This window comes from Brassica rapa, chromosome A10, assembly GCF_000309985.2.
Source record: "Brassica rapa cultivar Chiifu-401-42 chromosome A10, CAAS_Brap_v3.01, whole genome shotgun sequence".
In the NCBI taxonomy this organism is placed as follows: Eukaryota; Viridiplantae; Streptophyta; class Magnoliopsida; order Brassicales; family Brassicaceae; genus Brassica; species Brassica rapa.
The window spans coordinates 119,231-134,862 of NC_024804.2; the positions used below are offsets into that span (position 1 = coordinate 119,231).

At 38.0% G+C, this 15,632-nt stretch overlaps 5 protein-coding genes and 1 long non-coding RNA gene across 12 annotated transcripts; 4 read left to right on the top strand and 2 right to left on the bottom strand.

The window, feature by feature from the left end:
• Window positions 1–1,802: 1,802 nt before the first annotated feature.
• LOC103844675 (tRNA-specific adenosine deaminase TAD1) lies at window positions 1,803–4,598 on the top strand. Of its 4 annotated transcripts, none has more exons than XR_004452500.1 (11): window positions 1,803–2,028; window positions 2,103–2,223; window positions 2,296–2,471; window positions 2,547–2,684; window positions 2,748–2,852; window positions 2,939–3,108; window positions 3,175–3,251; window positions 3,337–3,456; window positions 3,537–3,620; window positions 3,801–3,915; window positions 4,302–4,598. XR_004452500.1 is itself a non-coding variant. In XM_033282122.1 (11 exons), exons 1-10 carry the CDS (start codon window positions 1,881–1,883, stop codon window positions 3,906–3,908), a joined length of 1,251 nt encoding a protein of 416 aa, XP_033138013.1. In that variant the 5' UTR covers window positions 1,803–1,880; the 3' UTR covers window positions 3,909–3,915; window positions 4,302–4,598. The 4 variants fall into 4 exon arrangements, 3 of the variants coding, with proteins under 3 accessions (XP_033138013.1, XP_009119730.1, XP_033138014.1); XM_033282122.1 differs by having other exon boundaries at window positions 3,533–3,620; XM_009121482.3 differs by having other exon boundaries at window positions 2,547–2,852; window positions 3,533–3,620.
• Window positions 3,995–5,247, bottom strand: LOC103844676 (actin-depolymerizing factor 10). The gene is made up of 3 exons (XM_009121483.2): window positions 4,744–5,247; window positions 4,390–4,655; window positions 3,995–4,306 (listed from the first exon to the last, which is right to left on the bottom strand). Exons 1-3 carry the CDS (start codon window positions 4,744–4,746, stop codon window positions 4,153–4,155), a joined length of 423 nt encoding a protein of 140 aa, XP_009119731.1. The 5' UTR covers window positions 4,747–5,247; the 3' UTR covers window positions 3,995–4,152.
• A 406-nt stretch (window positions 5,248–5,653) lies between these two features.
• LOC103844677 (serine/threonine-protein kinase BSK4) lies at window positions 5,654–9,344 on the top strand. 3 transcript variants are annotated; one of them, XM_018655639.2, is made up of 11 exons: window positions 5,654–5,977; window positions 6,103–6,223; window positions 6,322–6,548; window positions 6,617–6,752; window positions 6,833–6,966; window positions 7,046–7,151; window positions 7,235–7,320; window positions 7,402–7,731; window positions 7,816–7,926; window positions 8,050–8,746; window positions 9,112–9,344. In XM_018655639.2, the coding sequence occupies exons 2-10, from the start codon at window positions 6,139–6,141 to the stop codon at window positions 8,068–8,070; spliced, it is 1,236 nt and encodes a 411-aa protein (XP_018511155.1). In that variant the 5' UTR covers window positions 5,654–5,977; window positions 6,103–6,138; the 3' UTR covers window positions 8,071–8,746; window positions 9,112–9,344. The 3 variants fall into 3 exon arrangements, with proteins under 3 accessions (XP_018511155.1, XP_018511154.1, XP_009119732.1); XM_018655638.2 differs by having other exon boundaries at window positions 5,667–5,977; window positions 8,019–8,746; XM_009121484.3 differs by having other exon boundaries at window positions 5,670–5,977; window positions 6,328–6,548; window positions 8,019–8,746.
• On the top strand, window positions 8,600–9,364 carry LOC103844674. The gene is made up of 2 exons (XM_009121481.3): window positions 8,600–8,746; window positions 9,112–9,364. Exons 1-2 carry the CDS (start codon window positions 8,633–8,635, stop codon window positions 9,181–9,183), a joined length of 186 nt encoding a protein of 61 aa, XP_009119729.1. The 5' UTR covers window positions 8,600–8,632; the 3' UTR covers window positions 9,184–9,364.
• A 162-nt stretch (window positions 9,365–9,526) lies between these two features.
• LOC103844673 (NAC domain-containing protein 2) lies at window positions 9,527–13,456 on the bottom strand. 2 transcript variants are annotated; one of them, XR_004452501.1, is made up of 4 exons: window positions 13,200–13,456; window positions 12,811–13,094; window positions 12,169–12,725; window positions 9,527–9,699 (listed from the first exon to the last, which is right to left on the bottom strand). XR_004452501.1 is itself a non-coding variant. In XM_009121480.3 (3 exons), the coding sequence occupies exons 1-3, from the start codon at window positions 13,354–13,356 to the stop codon at window positions 12,309–12,311; spliced, it is 858 nt and encodes a 285-aa protein (XP_009119728.1). In that variant the 5' UTR covers window positions 13,357–13,456; the 3' UTR covers window positions 12,094–12,308. The 2 variants fall into 2 exon arrangements, 1 of the variants encoding a protein (XP_009119728.1); XM_009121480.3 differs by lacking the exon at window positions 9,527–9,699 and having other exon boundaries at window positions 12,094–12,725.
• LOC117128976 lies at window positions 9,706–11,119 on the top strand. Its single transcript, XR_004452503.1, has 2 exons — window positions 9,706–10,704; window positions 10,792–11,119. It is a non-coding gene; the product is annotated as an uncharacterized LOC117128976 (long non-coding RNA).
• Window positions 13,457–15,632: the final 2,176 nt, after the last annotated feature.

Here is a 15,632-nt window from a genome sequence, read left to right on the forward strand (position 1 = left end):
CCCTTCTCAAAGCCCCTAGACTTTTGTCTTCGGCTTGGACTGAATTCTCTGTCAGTAACACTTTATGATTCGTCTTTGATGCTCGGGGCAACACTTGCCTTGCACCTCCTTTATTCTCTTCAGCCTTCTTTATAGCTTCCTCTATTACTTTATTCAAGGTAAATTCTCTCGGATCTTCAGCCACCATGCTCCCCAAATTCTCATTTCCATTTCCCCCATCTTTCTCTAAACTCAGAACAGCAAAACGTGAAGGAGTAACAATTGTTTTTTGCGGTGGAGTTGTAGTTACTCTTGCCTGCGACCCTGTTTGCCATTCATTTATTTCTCCTTCTTCCCTCTGATTTGCACTCCCCACATCCACAATTTGTTTCTCTTCATTTCCTCTTACTGGTGAAACTTCATCCACATTCCTCTCAGAATCCAACCTTCTTATCCCTTCATTTTCCCTTACTGGTGAAACTTCCTCAATATTCCTCCCAGAGTTCAACCTTCTTATCTCTTCACTTCCCTCTTCGTTTCCAGACTTTTTCATCCCATCACTCTCTACTCCTTCTTCCTTATCTTCTTTTGATTCCCTCATCTCTACCTTGCAAAACGTTTCATAGTGACCCCACTTTCCACATGTTTTACACTTCGGTGGAAGCCATGGGTAGGTAAAATCAACAACTGTTTCCTTCCCCTGAATCATGTAATTAATCTTCGTAGGCAACTCCTTAGACAGATCAGCTTTCACAAAAACTTTTGCAACTTCAAAATCTTTGCAAGCCAGAGTCTCCGGATGCAGATGATCTGGCACTCCTGCTGCACTAGTGATGAAGCTCAGACCTTCCCAAGAGTACATACTCATAGGAACGTTCGTCAAGTGAACCCAAAGAGGAATCATCTTAGCCTTTGATAGATCTTCAACAGGAGACCATTTAGAAACTATCATAGGCACACCTGCAATGTTCCACATACCCCTTCTTATCATCTTATCTCTCACCCGAGGATTAGTGATACGAACTCTCATCATAGTATCATCCATCTCATACACATCCAACTTCTGATTTTTATCCCCAAATGCCCAGATCTTGTTCAGGATCACGTGAACCTTCGCAATGTGTGGAGCAGCTTCTAAGAACGATACAATGACAAAATCTTCCCACAACGGATTTGATTTCTCTACGATCTCCATTGGCACCTCCACCGACTTTTTCCCATCTGAAATCGCAATATCGAACTCATACTTCTGTAGAATCTGTTTCCTTTGCGTCGCCTCAGCATAGGATCTCAGCAGAACAGGCGGAGGATCCTCTTGAACCTCCGGGGAACTCATCGCTACACCGGCGAGTATAGCGGTGGTGAACAAACTCTCGATCGCCTTTCGAATCACCCAAAATCGCCCTCAGAGTGAAACGGTGCGTTTTCCAGTGTGTTTTTTTACTAACACATTTTCATCCATCTCGAAACAAAGAGGTTGATAACAATACTGACATCACATGCATATATATATATATATAAATGGTGCGTTTCCGATATTATCTCCAGCTTCTGGATAATGATGTTCAAAGGTCACTGACTCTGATATGTGTTGGTGTGCTCAAGTCTAGTGTTCCACATTATAGAATCAAGGTTGCCCTGGTTAACCAAACATATAAGTCGAGAAGCCGAGAAAGTGATTATGACGAGAGGCGGCTGCATTAGTTAGAAGTCCATGCATGAGGGAGACGCATATATATAATTTCTCTATGTGTCTATCTCAGTTGATATAACTTAAAAAGTAATACTTAATAAATGGTCCCTAAACTTTAAACTATTTATACGCAAGTCCCTTAGATTTTGTCACTGTGTTGAGTCAAATTAAAAAAAAAAAAAAAAAAAGAAGAAGAAGGTGGAGGCGAATGGAGGAAGAAGGATTGAGGGGAGAATGGGGAGAGAAAGTGTCAGAGAAGGTGGTATCGGCTTACAACTCTCTTCCGAAGAAGGGGAAACCTCAAGGGCGTGAAGTCACCGTCCTATCCGCTTTCCTCGTCTCTTCTCCTTCCCAAGGTCTCTCTCGCAATCTCTCTCTCTTTGAGCTTGAAGTAGTTTCGATTTTAAATTAGGGTTTTATGGTGGTGTAGAAGCGGAAGTGATAGCATTAGGGACGGGAACCAAGTGCGTTAGTCGGTCTCTGTTGAGTCCCCGTGGTGACATTCTCAACGATTCTCATGCCGAAGTCGTCGCCCGAAGATCTCTCATGAGGTTGTTTTATAGAACTTTGGCTGCTGAGCATTTATTGTAAAACGGTGGTGGTTTGACTCCTCCAATCGACAGGTTCTTCTATTCAGAGATTCAGCGGATGCAGCAGGCTAAAAGAACATGTTGCAACGAAGCCAAGCCTCAGAGACATGATACCCAAATACTCGAGTTAGACCCAAGCTCTCCTGGAGATGTCAAATATAAGCTCAAATCTGGATGCCACTTGCATCTCTACATTTCTCAGTTGCCATGTAATCCTAACTTCAATTTGCCTTTTCAGCACTTTTCAAGAATATTTTCAATTGACACATGTTTGTCATATGTAGGTGGTTATGCTTCCACTTCTTCACCCCTGTATGCACTCAAAAAGATCCCATCAACACCAGTAGATGATGAGGCATTGTCACATAATGGCTCCCACAGCCACAGCTGCTCCTTGGGGAGTTCTGATGTTCAAGATATAGGTATTGACACTCTTCTGCCTGCTACTTGCAAGAATGTTTTTATCCTAATGTTCTCCATTTCAGGTAATGCAACTGACACGGTTCAGAGAAAGCCTGGTCGCGGTGAAACCACTCTCTCTGTTAGCTGTTCCGATAAGATCGCTCGTTGGAATGTCCTTGGTGTTCAAGGTTTCTTCTCTATTCTGTTAATCTCTTGTATCTTCCGATGATTTGCTTATGGGATTTTGAAATCTCTTTCTGTGTTCTTACATCAGGGGCTTTGCTTTACCAGTTCCTTCAGCCTATGTATATTTCTACCATCACCGTTGGACAATCTCTGCACTCTCCTGACAACTTTTCTTTCACTGATCACTTGCGAAGATCTTTGTATGAGAGGATCCTTCCCTTATCCGATGAGCTACTGCCTTCCTTCCGTTTGAACAAGGTTCATTTACTGCTTTATTACCGTCGTATCATGTAAATTGCTGACATTGTTCTAAATCCTTTACAGCCACTGTTTTTTGTAGCTCCAGTACCACCATCAGAATTTCAGCATTCAGAAACTGCTCAAGCTACCTTAACATGCGGGTTCGTTCTCAATGTCCGTAAACTCTTCGTCGCATGTCTTTCCTTTGTTTCTTTACAAGGTGACGATTTATTTGTTGTCTCTTAGTTATTCCTTGTGTTGGAACCGTTCTGGCTTACACGAAGCCATTCTTGGAACAACCGGTAGAAAGCAAGGCACCTCAGCTAAAGGAGCTCTGTATCCCTCTACTCAATCATCTATATGCAAGTAAGGGGGAGAACCTTTGTTATTTCTAGTCATGATTAGCATGTGTGATGATACCATATTCATAAATTTTTCATAGACAGCGGTTTCTGGAGATGTTCTTGAAAGAAAGTTATGGACACGAAAGTGAATCTTCTAAGTCAAAAGGATCTTACAGAGAACTGAAGGTGCGTGCGTACTCTTCTCTGCTTCTTCATTCTGGGTGAAGTACATGCTTCCACTGCCACTACTAACATATATGAATCTCATAGCGAATATTCGATATGCATGCCGCAAGTTTGTGATATTGTTCTTCGATTTATTCTGAGCTAATTTATTCTTCTTCTTTTTTAAAAAAAATTGTGCAGGACAAAGCAACTGAATATTCTTTGATGTCAAAGAAATTTAAAGGAAAGTATCCATTCAACAACTGGCTTACAAAACCCTTAAATTACGAGGATTTTCTGATAAATTAGTCCTGAGGTATGTCTTCCTTTTTGCTCTCTCTCTCTCTCTCTCTCTCTCTCTATCAACCTATGTGAATTTTGATAGCTTTGTTTAGAGAAGAAAAATAGTTAACTATTATCATGAATATTACATTCCAAAAAAAAAAGTGGTGAATCACATAAAATAAGAAGAATGAAGAAGTAAAACGGGAAAACGAAAGCAGAAAATACGAATTTTGACTGAAACGAATTAAGTAAGATGCGGTAAGTAGCATTAGAGATTGACTCGGCCTTTGATGATGTCGAGGCTCATCTCGGTAGGGTCTGTTGCTTGCAATTCAACCTGAATCCCATCTAGCTCCCTCTTGAATCTGTCCTTTGAGCTTGCGTACAACATCTTACTCCTCACTCTTGATGTATCAGGTGACCTGAAAGCAGCATGCCCATGTAAGAAAAAAGTCCATTTAATAATCAGTCATGGGAGAGAAGACAAGGGGAGGGAAGGTTGTACCATGCGATGAAAAATATCTTGCTCTTCTGGCAGTTCTCAGGAGTGGTGAAATCGAAGTCATAGACAGCATATCTGCACTCGTTCTCAGGCATACATTTGGTGAAACTGTCGTAAGTTTCTTCTGGATTCCCAACCATATCTATCGTAACTTGCTGAGCCTTCTCATCAATTTTGAACACAATAAACCTATAATTTCTCTTTGCTTTTAACTCCAAAAACTTGAGCTTGCACTCATCATTTACATGCATCCCAGACGCTGAATTAGCCTGCACAGAGACAGACGGGCATAGTCGACACGTTACATGTTTGGCGATACCAGATTGATATAAAAAAAATGAATTTGTAGGAACTTACCATGTTCTCTGCTAGAAAATCAGCTAAGTCGAGATGGTATTAGGGGGGTTTTAGAGGGTGAGGGGAAGAAGAAAGAAGTAGGTCGGGTTGGGGGGCATTAGGCTGGTGTCACGTCTTTTAAAACCAAAGAAGACTTTGATGCTGTCACGTTATATTAGAGGGAGGACTATATTTTATGCAACCATACACATGTAGAGCACATGTGGTGAAGTTTGATCTGGTCCTGGTCGTCATTGAGAAGTTGATGATGTCCATGTTTTTGTTAATTTGGACCTTTTCTTTCCTCAAAATTGGTCGTATTAATTTACTTTTGGGTGCCGATCTAGTTAAAGTTTAACGGAGAAAAAAAAAAGAATTTGCTTACAAAAAAAAGATTAACGGATCATTTTTAGTAACATGGGTTTTATTATAACGAAATCGTTATAAATATGAGAGGATACAAATTATGAACTACTAGATCCATACAAATGATTGAATCGGTCAAAGAAAGAAAGAAATAAAGCATAGGATTGTTGTTGTGTCCCTCCAAAACGTTTGTTTCATATGCATTTTTTTTTTTGGAAAGAAAAGCCTTTTTAAGTTGAGACCAGCAAAAGCCCATGTGCATATAAAGAGGCCTATAACTGAAACATTGATTACGGCGGACCTTATTCTTATTTATCCTAATGCATCTCAAAAAATTCTAACATACCCCATTTCTATATATATTTTTACAAAAACACTGTAAATGAATTTAAACATTTAGCTAACCCAACCCAAACCCAATGGGTAATATAGATTACTTTCCAAATACTGAAGGGCAGTGAGAAATAGAGAGGGGTAGTGAGAATTGAGAAAGCAGGGTAGTATAGATTACTTTCCTAATCTGGGTGGGAGACAACGGGAAACATCAAACATCTCTCTCTCTTTTTTTTTTTTGGGTGTACATGGAAAATGAATCAGTCAAATGAATTGATTTCTGTGGATTCTTGGTTGCCTATTCCCAACCATAATATTCATCGACTTGTGCGTACATTGTTTGACTGGAAAAAGAAGAAGAAGAAGCAAATTGTTCTTACGCATAGATGTACGTTCGTGCTCAGAAAAAAACATACTTGCGATCTGCTTGTCTGGGTGTATCAGAAACTTGTCGTTCTTTTGGGTTCGGTTTGATTGAGAAACGCTCCTTTCGTTTACCGGTCTCTCACTGTCACTAGACGAGTTTGACTCACCAGAATGCCAGCGAGTTGACAAGGTACTTCTACCTGTTTCTGTCCCCCAAAATGAATTTGTTTTCGAATAGAAAAAGACACTCAAATCTTTAATTTGATGTCTGTTTGTAATTAGTAACGCTTGTGACATTTCTCCTTTGTTTCCCAGGAATTACTCTTGTTGATGAAGAGACCATTCCCTTAAATGGGAGGTCAAGGCTCTAAGATTGGTACATGTTGTTGGGATCCATCACGCAAGACTACTCTTCCTCCTGAAGCTCCCCATGTTGGTGAGTGAAGTCTCTGTTTTGTTTTGTTTTTCAGCTCCCTTGTTAGAAACCACATTGCCTCTCTCTTTTCTCTTATTTCTTTGTGTATTCTAAAAAAGTTACAGAAAACGAAGAGAACTGTGAGGAAACAGATGTGCTGTCTTTCCGTGAATACACACTAGAACAGCTAAAGATCGCCACCTCTGGTTTCGCTTTGGAGAATGTTGTATCTGGAGATGGAGATACGCCTCCAAACCTTGTCTACAAAGGCAAGTTGGAGAATCATCAGAAGATTGCTATCAAGCGCTTTTCTCGATTTGCCTGGCCTGATCCACGCCAATTCCTTGTATGTTTTCCTCCATGTTTCAGCTATTATAAATGTTCTCTTCCAACTCTGTGTCTGTCTGTTTCCAGGAAGAAGCAAGATCGATTGGTCATCTACGCAGCAATAGAATGGCTACTTTACTCGGTTGCTGCTGTGAAGGCGGCGAGAGATTACTCGTGGCTGAGTTTATGCCTAATGAGACACTAGCCAAACACCTTTTCCACTGTTAGCAACAGGCCTTTGATCAAACAATATATTTGATGCATGTTTTAGTAGTTGCTTAGCACAGTTTTTTTCTGAAACAGGGGAAACACAACCGATGAGATGGGAGATGCGACTACGGGTTGTTTTACACCTTGCAGAAGCTCTTGAATATTGTTGTAACAGAGGACGCACTCTGTATCATGACCTCAATGCTTACAGAGTTTTATTTGACCAGGTAATTCCATTACACTAAGGTCTTTTCCCAGAGAAAACCATTTATGTTTCTTTCACTGACTCTTCTGTGGCCATTTAAGGAATGTAATCCAAGACTTTCAACATTCGGCTTGATGAAGAATAGCATGGATGGGAACAGTTACAGCACACATCTTGCTTTTGCCCCTCCCGAGTATCTACGAACTGGTGAAATTGAATTTAATTTCCCTCCACTTCTTAGGGTCATAAGTTTCCAGTTATTGAGATTTAAGTGTTTGTTGTTGTTACAGGGAGAATCACATCAGAGAGTGTGATTTACAGCTTTGGTATTCTTTTGATTGATATTTTCACTGGAAAGCATATTCCTCCTAGCCATGTAAGTGTGTACATGTCAACATTGTTATTGAAGTCTCTTTTCCATTTTTTATCTCTCAGCCTGTCCTTGTTTGTGTGGTAGGCCCTTGAGTTGATTCGGGACAGAAATCTACAGAAGCTAGCCGATTCTTGTTTGAAGGGACAAATTTCCGATATCGATGGAGCTGAGTTAGTACGCCTGGCATCTCGCTGTCTTCAGTATGAAGCTCGTGGGAGACCAAACATAAAATATTTGATAACTGCACTGACAACTCTCCAGAAAGATAAAGATGCAGAGGTCCCGTCTCATGTCCTAATGGGTCGTGGTGCTTCTGTGTCACCTTTATCTCCTTTTGGCGAGGCTTGTATGCGAAAGGACCTGAACACTATGCTTGAGATGTTGGATAAAATTGGATACAAAGATGATGAATCGGTAAGTCTGACATGCTTCTTTAACACGTGTATCAAAATTTCTGTAGTTCGGAACTATTATTTATTGTTATATGTTGAAATGCAGGTATCGTTTCGGTGGACGGAGCAGATGCAAGAAGCTGTGGAGTGGAAGAAGAAAGGCGATGTTGCATTTAGACAGAAAGACTTAAAAGAAGCCATTGAGTGTTACACTCAGGTGTGTCTTTCTTTCGTTGGCATTATTTGTATTTGTATCAGTAACAAGACCTTGCTCTTTAGTTGACGGTGGTGTATAAAATGTTGGACCAGTTTCTTGACTTGGGAATGATCTCTGCAACAGTCTATGTACGACGCAGTGTAAGTTACCTAATGATGAGTAACATGGCGAAAGAAGCTTTAGAGGATGCAATGAAAGCACAAGGCATTTCTCCAGTATGGTACGCTGCATTGTATCTCCAGTCTGCTGCTCTTGATGCCTTGGGAATGGAGAAGGAAAGCAAGATAGCACTTATGGAAGGATCGGAACTTGAAGCCAGAAAGATATCAGCTTCCACACTCTGACCTGAATACTATTCTTTTTTACGATTGATATCTTGCAAGGGGAAAAAAGCTGAAGGGTAATCTTCGTTCAGTTGGTACATAAAGAGAGAGTTCAGAATGTTAGAACATTTGTAGTATAAACGCTAAACTCCTCTTCATGGTAGAGTAGAAGGCTAATCCATTGGTGTCAGGTTGGGATTAAACAAACAACATTAAACAAACAATAAATGTTGTAGCTGAAATAGTTGGGCCTAATTGGGGTCCATGTAAGCCTTTTACGGCCTAGTAACCAAAGATAATAAAATGAGTTTCTTTTTTTTATTTGTTTTTGTTTGCGAGACATTTCATCACATCTTCTCTTCTTCTTCTTCTAGTTGTTCGGGATGAATCCGCAGGTGGACAAGGTGGTGAGAAGAACGACGATGGTGGCCACTGCTGTTGCGTCTTACTTACTCCTCACTGCTGATTACGGCCCCGAGCCTAACGCTCTTGATCCTGTCAGTTTCGTTTTCTCCCGATTTGTTTTCTTTTCATGAAGTTTCTGTGAATCGGTTATCGCTCATGTCTGTTTTGATTCTATTCTTAGTTTAGCTGGAAGATGAACAAATCGCTGATTAGGGTTGTAATCACTAGGTTGGCGAGAGATTTCTTAGATAGTTTAGTACAACGGTTGAAATTGGGTTTAGATCTCTCTCTCTCTCTCTCTCTGGGGAACGGTTTCTGATCAAAAGTCAAATTTTGATTTTCCCCAAAAATCACCTGAGATTTTTTCAGTCTTGGCTGACTAGTGCTGCTGCCATATATCCTATACTTGTTGACAGTTATGCATCCATTTGAGTCTTACTTACCCAACATTTTGCAGATCAAACAGAGAATAGTGTCAGCTCAAGATTCTGTCAAGGACTTCTTCTTTCCTTCTTCAAAGCACAAGTAACAAGCCACAAAGCAAATATGTTTGCTGAACACCCACTTTCATCAGTCTTTTGTTCATTTGTCTCAGTTTCTCTCTCTAGCGCTTTCATAGTGTCTCCACTCTACTCTTTAGACTATAAGACATAATGTTCATAATAACAGCTCAAGTCATATGTTGATTAATTTCTTTGAACCTTTGCCCATTTCGTGGAAATACACAACCAAATCAGCTTAACTTCTGACTTGAAAGCTTCGGTTTATATTTATGATTCATTTTTTCGATTTCTCTCCTTTTATAATACCACTTTCATATAAAAACGTCCGTCGCCCAGTCAAAAACAACTAATCACAAACACACAGACGGATATATCAAGAAATATTTAATTGATTATTACGAAGGAGATAATAACAAATATCCTTAGCTTTTGACTTTTATGCCCCACTAAAGCCCAAAAAAGAAAAGACATGTGGATTCTTCTACCAAACAACACTAGTACAATGACACATCGACCGCCATCCGATTAGAGATTTCCCGTAAGGGGAATTGGGGTGTATGACATGAAAAAAAAGCCTAATTCAATGGGTAACCAATTTACCTAACATTCATATACACACCGTTACATTTATATAATAATACTGTATTAGCCCTCCCTTTAACCGGTGCAACCTGATGAAAACAAATAATTAAAATTTTTAATTATTAACTTCAAAAAATAAGACGTGGCTTACCCTACTTCACATTTTCCCTTTTTACTTCACTTGCTAGCTTCCTCGCATTCTAATAGTCTCCGGTGCTGATTTGCTCCACATCGTCGCCTCCACCGGATTTCCAAAGCTTTGTCGACGTCTTCTTCACTCTTTACAATCGCGTTCTCTTTTCCTCTTATGAAATCATCCGCCACCGGCTGGCGTTAAAGTTGCAGTGGCAGATAGTAACAAACCGTTCCTATTCTAATTCACCTCCTCTATTCTTGTCAGATATCTGGAACTACGGTAAGTTCTTGGGGTTTGCCTTCGAATCTCTTCATTTTCTCGTCATTTCTTGTTATTTTCTTTTCCATTTGGTCTCTTCTCAGAATTAGGGTTATATAATTGATAACTCTATAACATCGTTCCAGGTGCATGTCGGATCTGTTTTTAGCCGACAGTTAGGCAATTGATTTAGGGTTGGGGTTTATCCGGTTGTTCTTCGGATTTGTTAAAATTGAATTGTGATTTTTAGCAGAAATACTATGTATGGAATAGTTTGATGTATGGAATAGCATTTGTATTACAATTTGTTTGCGTATGAACGGAGCATGATATCTTCTATCTCTATTCTATTTACAGTGGAATAGAATAAATTGTCAGTTCAAACTATTTTACTTGCGACAAACTATTCTATTTAGATGTGTTTGAATGCTTGCAATGTATGCCATACCATTCATTATCATCCATTTTAATCTGTAGAATATATAACTCATTGTTACTTTCTTATCTTCATTGTTCAGGTTTGGCATGAAAGATTTAGACCTTCCATGTGAAGTCGGTAGACGTTGTTCAGGTTTGAAATGATTTCCACTTTAAAGCTAATGTGAGTTATGATTGCCAGATAACTGATAATCATAATATAATATATGTTGTTTTGTAGCTCTGATGATGAGGAGTAACTATAGTAGGCCGATGAATCTGTTTCTTTTCAAATTTGTGGGATTGTTGATAAAATTGTCTCTATTGATGGTGAAGGACTGTGGTATAATAGAGTTTCAAAGATTCATGTGGTGAGCGATAAGACTTGGGTAGTGGTGATCATTTTCATCTATACAATTGAAACCAATTTCATCTATGCATATATAATAGAAATGTAAAACAATATATATTTTTATAATTTGTTATGCGATGTATTCTGTTACTATATTACCTTATCATGTTCGATTCCACTTGACGGTTAATAAAAAGTGCTCTATTTTATTTATAAATATTGTTTGTAATTTTATTAAGTTTTCACTATCGGTACATGTTTGTTAACATGTAAAAATCATACTATGATCTATATTGTATAGTTCAATATTATATAATATAATTTAATATTACATAATATTATGTACTTTTTAGATTTTGATATTTGGGTTTAGGGTTTATATTTGTGTTAGGGTTTAGTGATTAGAGTTTAGGGTTTAGTATTTAGAAGGTGAGATGATATGGTTGGGGTAACATTAGATTCTTCCATGCAATCATAGACATTTCATAATTTCAACAATATGCACTATGTTATTTATTTTGTTTCATTATATTTGAGTTTAGAGTATATATTTTGGTTTAGGGTTTATATTTGATTAAAAGTTTAGTGATTAGAGTTTAGGGTTTAGTATTTAAAAAGTGAGAGGTATGGTTGGGGTCATCATTAACTTCTTCAATGCAATTATAGATATTTCATAATTTCACCAATATGTACTATGTTATTTATTTTGTTCCATTCTATTTGGATTTTGGGTTTATAGTTTATATTTGAATTTAGGGTTTAGTGATTAAGGTTTAGGGTTTAGTATTTTAGGATTGGGGTAATGTTTAGTATTTAGAGGTTGTGAATGTAGTTATAATTTATATTTGAATTTAGGTTTAGTGATTTGGATTTAAAGTTCAGTATTTAGGTGTTGGAATAATCTTTAGTATTTAGGAGTTGTATAGTGATTGGGATTTAGGGTTTACAATAGAGGTTATGATAATGTTTAGAATTCAGGTCTGTGAGTGAAATTATTATCCTATACTATTTTGGTGATATGGAATAGAATATTTGATGTATATGTATGTGGTTAATAAATGTGTTACGTGAATGTGATTGTAAATACGCCACAGGAAAAACGACGTCGCCTATTTTCTCACTTGCAACTGGATACCTGTTAAACAAAAGGACATAACCGGATGATTTGAGGTATAAATGTCTGACAGTAAATTATGTCAAAATCATTGCCATACACCTAATTTATCTTTCAAATATGGCTATTACACAAATAAGCCCTTCCCGTAATCTGACAGCTTAGAAAATAAAAGTAACACTGAACAACAAACATCATGGTAATAAATATCTAATGGCGGCACACTCATTGACCGTCCGTAATCGATCTCGTGATACCCATAGACGATAAAAAAACAAGTGTTTGCCTTCACCTAATAAGGCTTGGGCATGTTGTACATGAACATGTCCTGTAGCGGAAACAGCTGATTGCTCCCTCCTCCTCCCCCGAACGCGGTGGCATCTATGTAATTAAACCCAAAATCAAGGCTACTTTTCTCACCCGACCAATCCTTCCACTTGGGCTCGCTCTGAACCTCGCTCGTGAACTCCGGCGACACCACCTGCTCCGAGCAGCTCGACTCCGTCGTATGCAGCTTTGGCACCGAGTCCGACGTGTCAAAGTACACGAAATCATTCGGCATCACCGGCGGCGGAGGCATGCCCATCTCCGACAGCCTCGGCTTCTCCTCCACGACCTCGTCGCCGTAAACAACCGGAGTTGGTGGTGGTCCTCGCTTCTCGATGGCTCCTTTTTTGTTGTAAATCCGACAAAGAACCCAATCATCCAGCTGCAAAAATTAATTAACACCCGGTCCGATTAATAAAAAATTAACAAACAAAACAAAAATGGAAAATTAGATGTAATTCAATTACCCTGAGACTATTCTTCTTCTTGCGAGCAGCCGATGATCGGTCAACGTCGGCAAGACGGTACTCATGCATGATCCAATTGGTTTTCTCACCCTTTGGAGCTTTCCCGGCGTAGAAAACCAGAGCCTTCTTAATCCCAACCGGTTTAGGAAGTCCGATCGGTTTATCAGCTCCAGTAGCTTTCCAGTAACCCGAACCAGCTGACCGGTTCGGCCGAGAACCATTCGGATATTTTCTGTCTCTTGGAGAGAAGAAATACCATTCCTTCTCACCGTACAAGGCTAAACCTGAAACAAACCAAAAAAAAAATCATCTCAGATTTACTAGATTCCCTAAAACCACCACTTAAAATAGATAATCTGAGAATTAAAAAAAAAAAAGAAGGTACAAACCGGGAAGCTCCCAAGGATCATATTTGTAGAGATCGATCTCAGCGATGATGGGGACGGCGATGGACTGAGAGGCGCATTTGCGGCAGAGATAGTGCATCACCAGCTCTTCGTCGGTTGGGTGAAATCGGAATCCTGGAGGCAGCTGTAGTTCTGACATTTTCTTTTCTATTCGAGGATCTGTCTCTAGTAATATAATCCTAATGAAATCCTCTGAAACTTGCCGTTTTGAAACTCGGAACGAAGGCGAGAAGAGTCAAATATATAAGGAGAGGGGGATGGACACGTGTCGGAATCTGGTACTTGTGTAGGCGGAGCAGAAGAGCTTCTAGAACACACGTGGGTGGATGACGCTGCCGGGACACGTTTCGAGAGGAGAAGTCTGTTGCTGACGTGGCGATGAGTTTGATGCTGTCACTGCTTACGTTTTTCGTGTAGAGGGGAGTGGGGTCCACTCAGTTCCAAATCCAACCGGTCCGATACGACCGAACCACGATGGGGTCTATCTCTGTGGATTCTTCGTTTCCGGTCGGTGGATCTGTGGTCCCCCTTTCTCCCGTAATTTACTAATTTCTTTTCTTTTCTTTTCTTTTCTTTTTTGTCTTTTTGCAAAAGGTTCATAGCATATATTAAAGCGGTAAACTAAAAGTGGACCGGACCGTAAGAGACAGATCCAAAATTACTCTTAATACTGAAAAAAGGATTCAGGCCCCCCCCCCCCCCCCCCCTCAGTCTACTCTTAATCAATGCTGGGCTGTTCGGCCCGCGTGCCATTCCCACAACGAATCGACCAAAATGTCATTTTCTCGTAACCGTACAATATTGAATTTAATAGTGTAACTAGATCATGACCCGCGCGACCGCGCGAGTTTTATTTTTGTTTTAATACATTTCGAGTTTGTCCAATTCTTTTTTTGTGTTTAAAGAACAATATTAAAACTGTGTTTTGTATTAGTAGTTTTTCATCGGTGTATTAGAGATATAACCGTGCAGTGAAAACACTCACATAATATTAAGTACGATTTGGATCAAAAAAACTGTGTATTATAGATGTACTGTGAAACACTAACCTAATAGTAACCAATACGATTTGGATTAACATATCTATGTATTATAAACATAAACATAAGGTGAAAATACTAATCTAATATTAACCAAACATCCCTGAAGTCTTCATTATAATTCTAATAAAATAAGTGTAATAATAAGATAGATAAACAAATGCGTATATTTTTAAAAAGATAATTAATAGATTAATCCCATTTGGATATATAAATGTTTAAATTGTTAGATATAACAATTTATTTGGTCAAGTAATTTAAATAAAGTGTACTAATCGAAAAAAAATATAGTTTTAATTTTTTTTATTAATAGAACAGTATTTTCAATGTGTATGCAAGAATTCCAATAAATAAAGAAAAACAATGTGTTTGGTTAAAAAATTAAGTGCAATAATAAAATTGTTTTTGTTTTATATTTAACGGCAATCTAACTATTATGATCCATAAAGGAAAATTTTATTGTAAATGCACATGTCCATATCAAAACAATAAACCCATTAGTAACAACAATTGTCCAGGAAAAGAAATAATAAAAACGGTTACCCTTTATTTTATTTTTTTTGCTTTATTTTTTCTACAGACATAAACATTTTAGTGGGAGGTAATGAATATTTCCTAACCTCTTAAGTTAGGTATAATAAATACAAAATCTCATGATTTTATTGAAACCGAGATTTTAGGTGTAGTGGAATAAACTTGGAGAAGGGGGTTTTCCATATTAATGATTTTAAAATCTGGCAAATCGATTTTGACGGAGAATTTTAAATCTCCATATTTGATTGTTACCGAGATTTTAGGCATAGAATGCACAACTTGGGGAAGGGGTTTTGTTATAAACGTTTTTTTGTAAGTATAAACTGATGTTTCTGTTATTGAAATAAGAATATACGGGAATATATTATATTTAGTGTACATTAAAATCAAATCCGGAGATTTAAATTTAAATTATACGACCATATGAAGTTTTTAAAATATGAAGTTTTTAAAAATAAAATGACTACTCAATGTTGCTAACCCATCAATGTGATACAGACCATAGACAGTTTTTAAAATATAATGACAAACAATGATTTAGATATACGACCATATGAAGTTTTTTATAATATAATAACTACTCAATGTTGCTTCCATCAATGTGATATGGACCAATGTAAAGAGAGGGTTGTTATATATTGTAATATGATATAATATAAGTACGACACTGTGAGTATATGTATATATGTTAATGTTTCACATTAAAGCTAATGTGACAATAAAATAGATATTTTTTAATAGATGTTTTTTCAATAATGTGACGAAATAATATATGTATAATAATAGATGTATAATGTGAACATATAATAAGATAGATCTTACGGTGGATTTAAATCGAGAT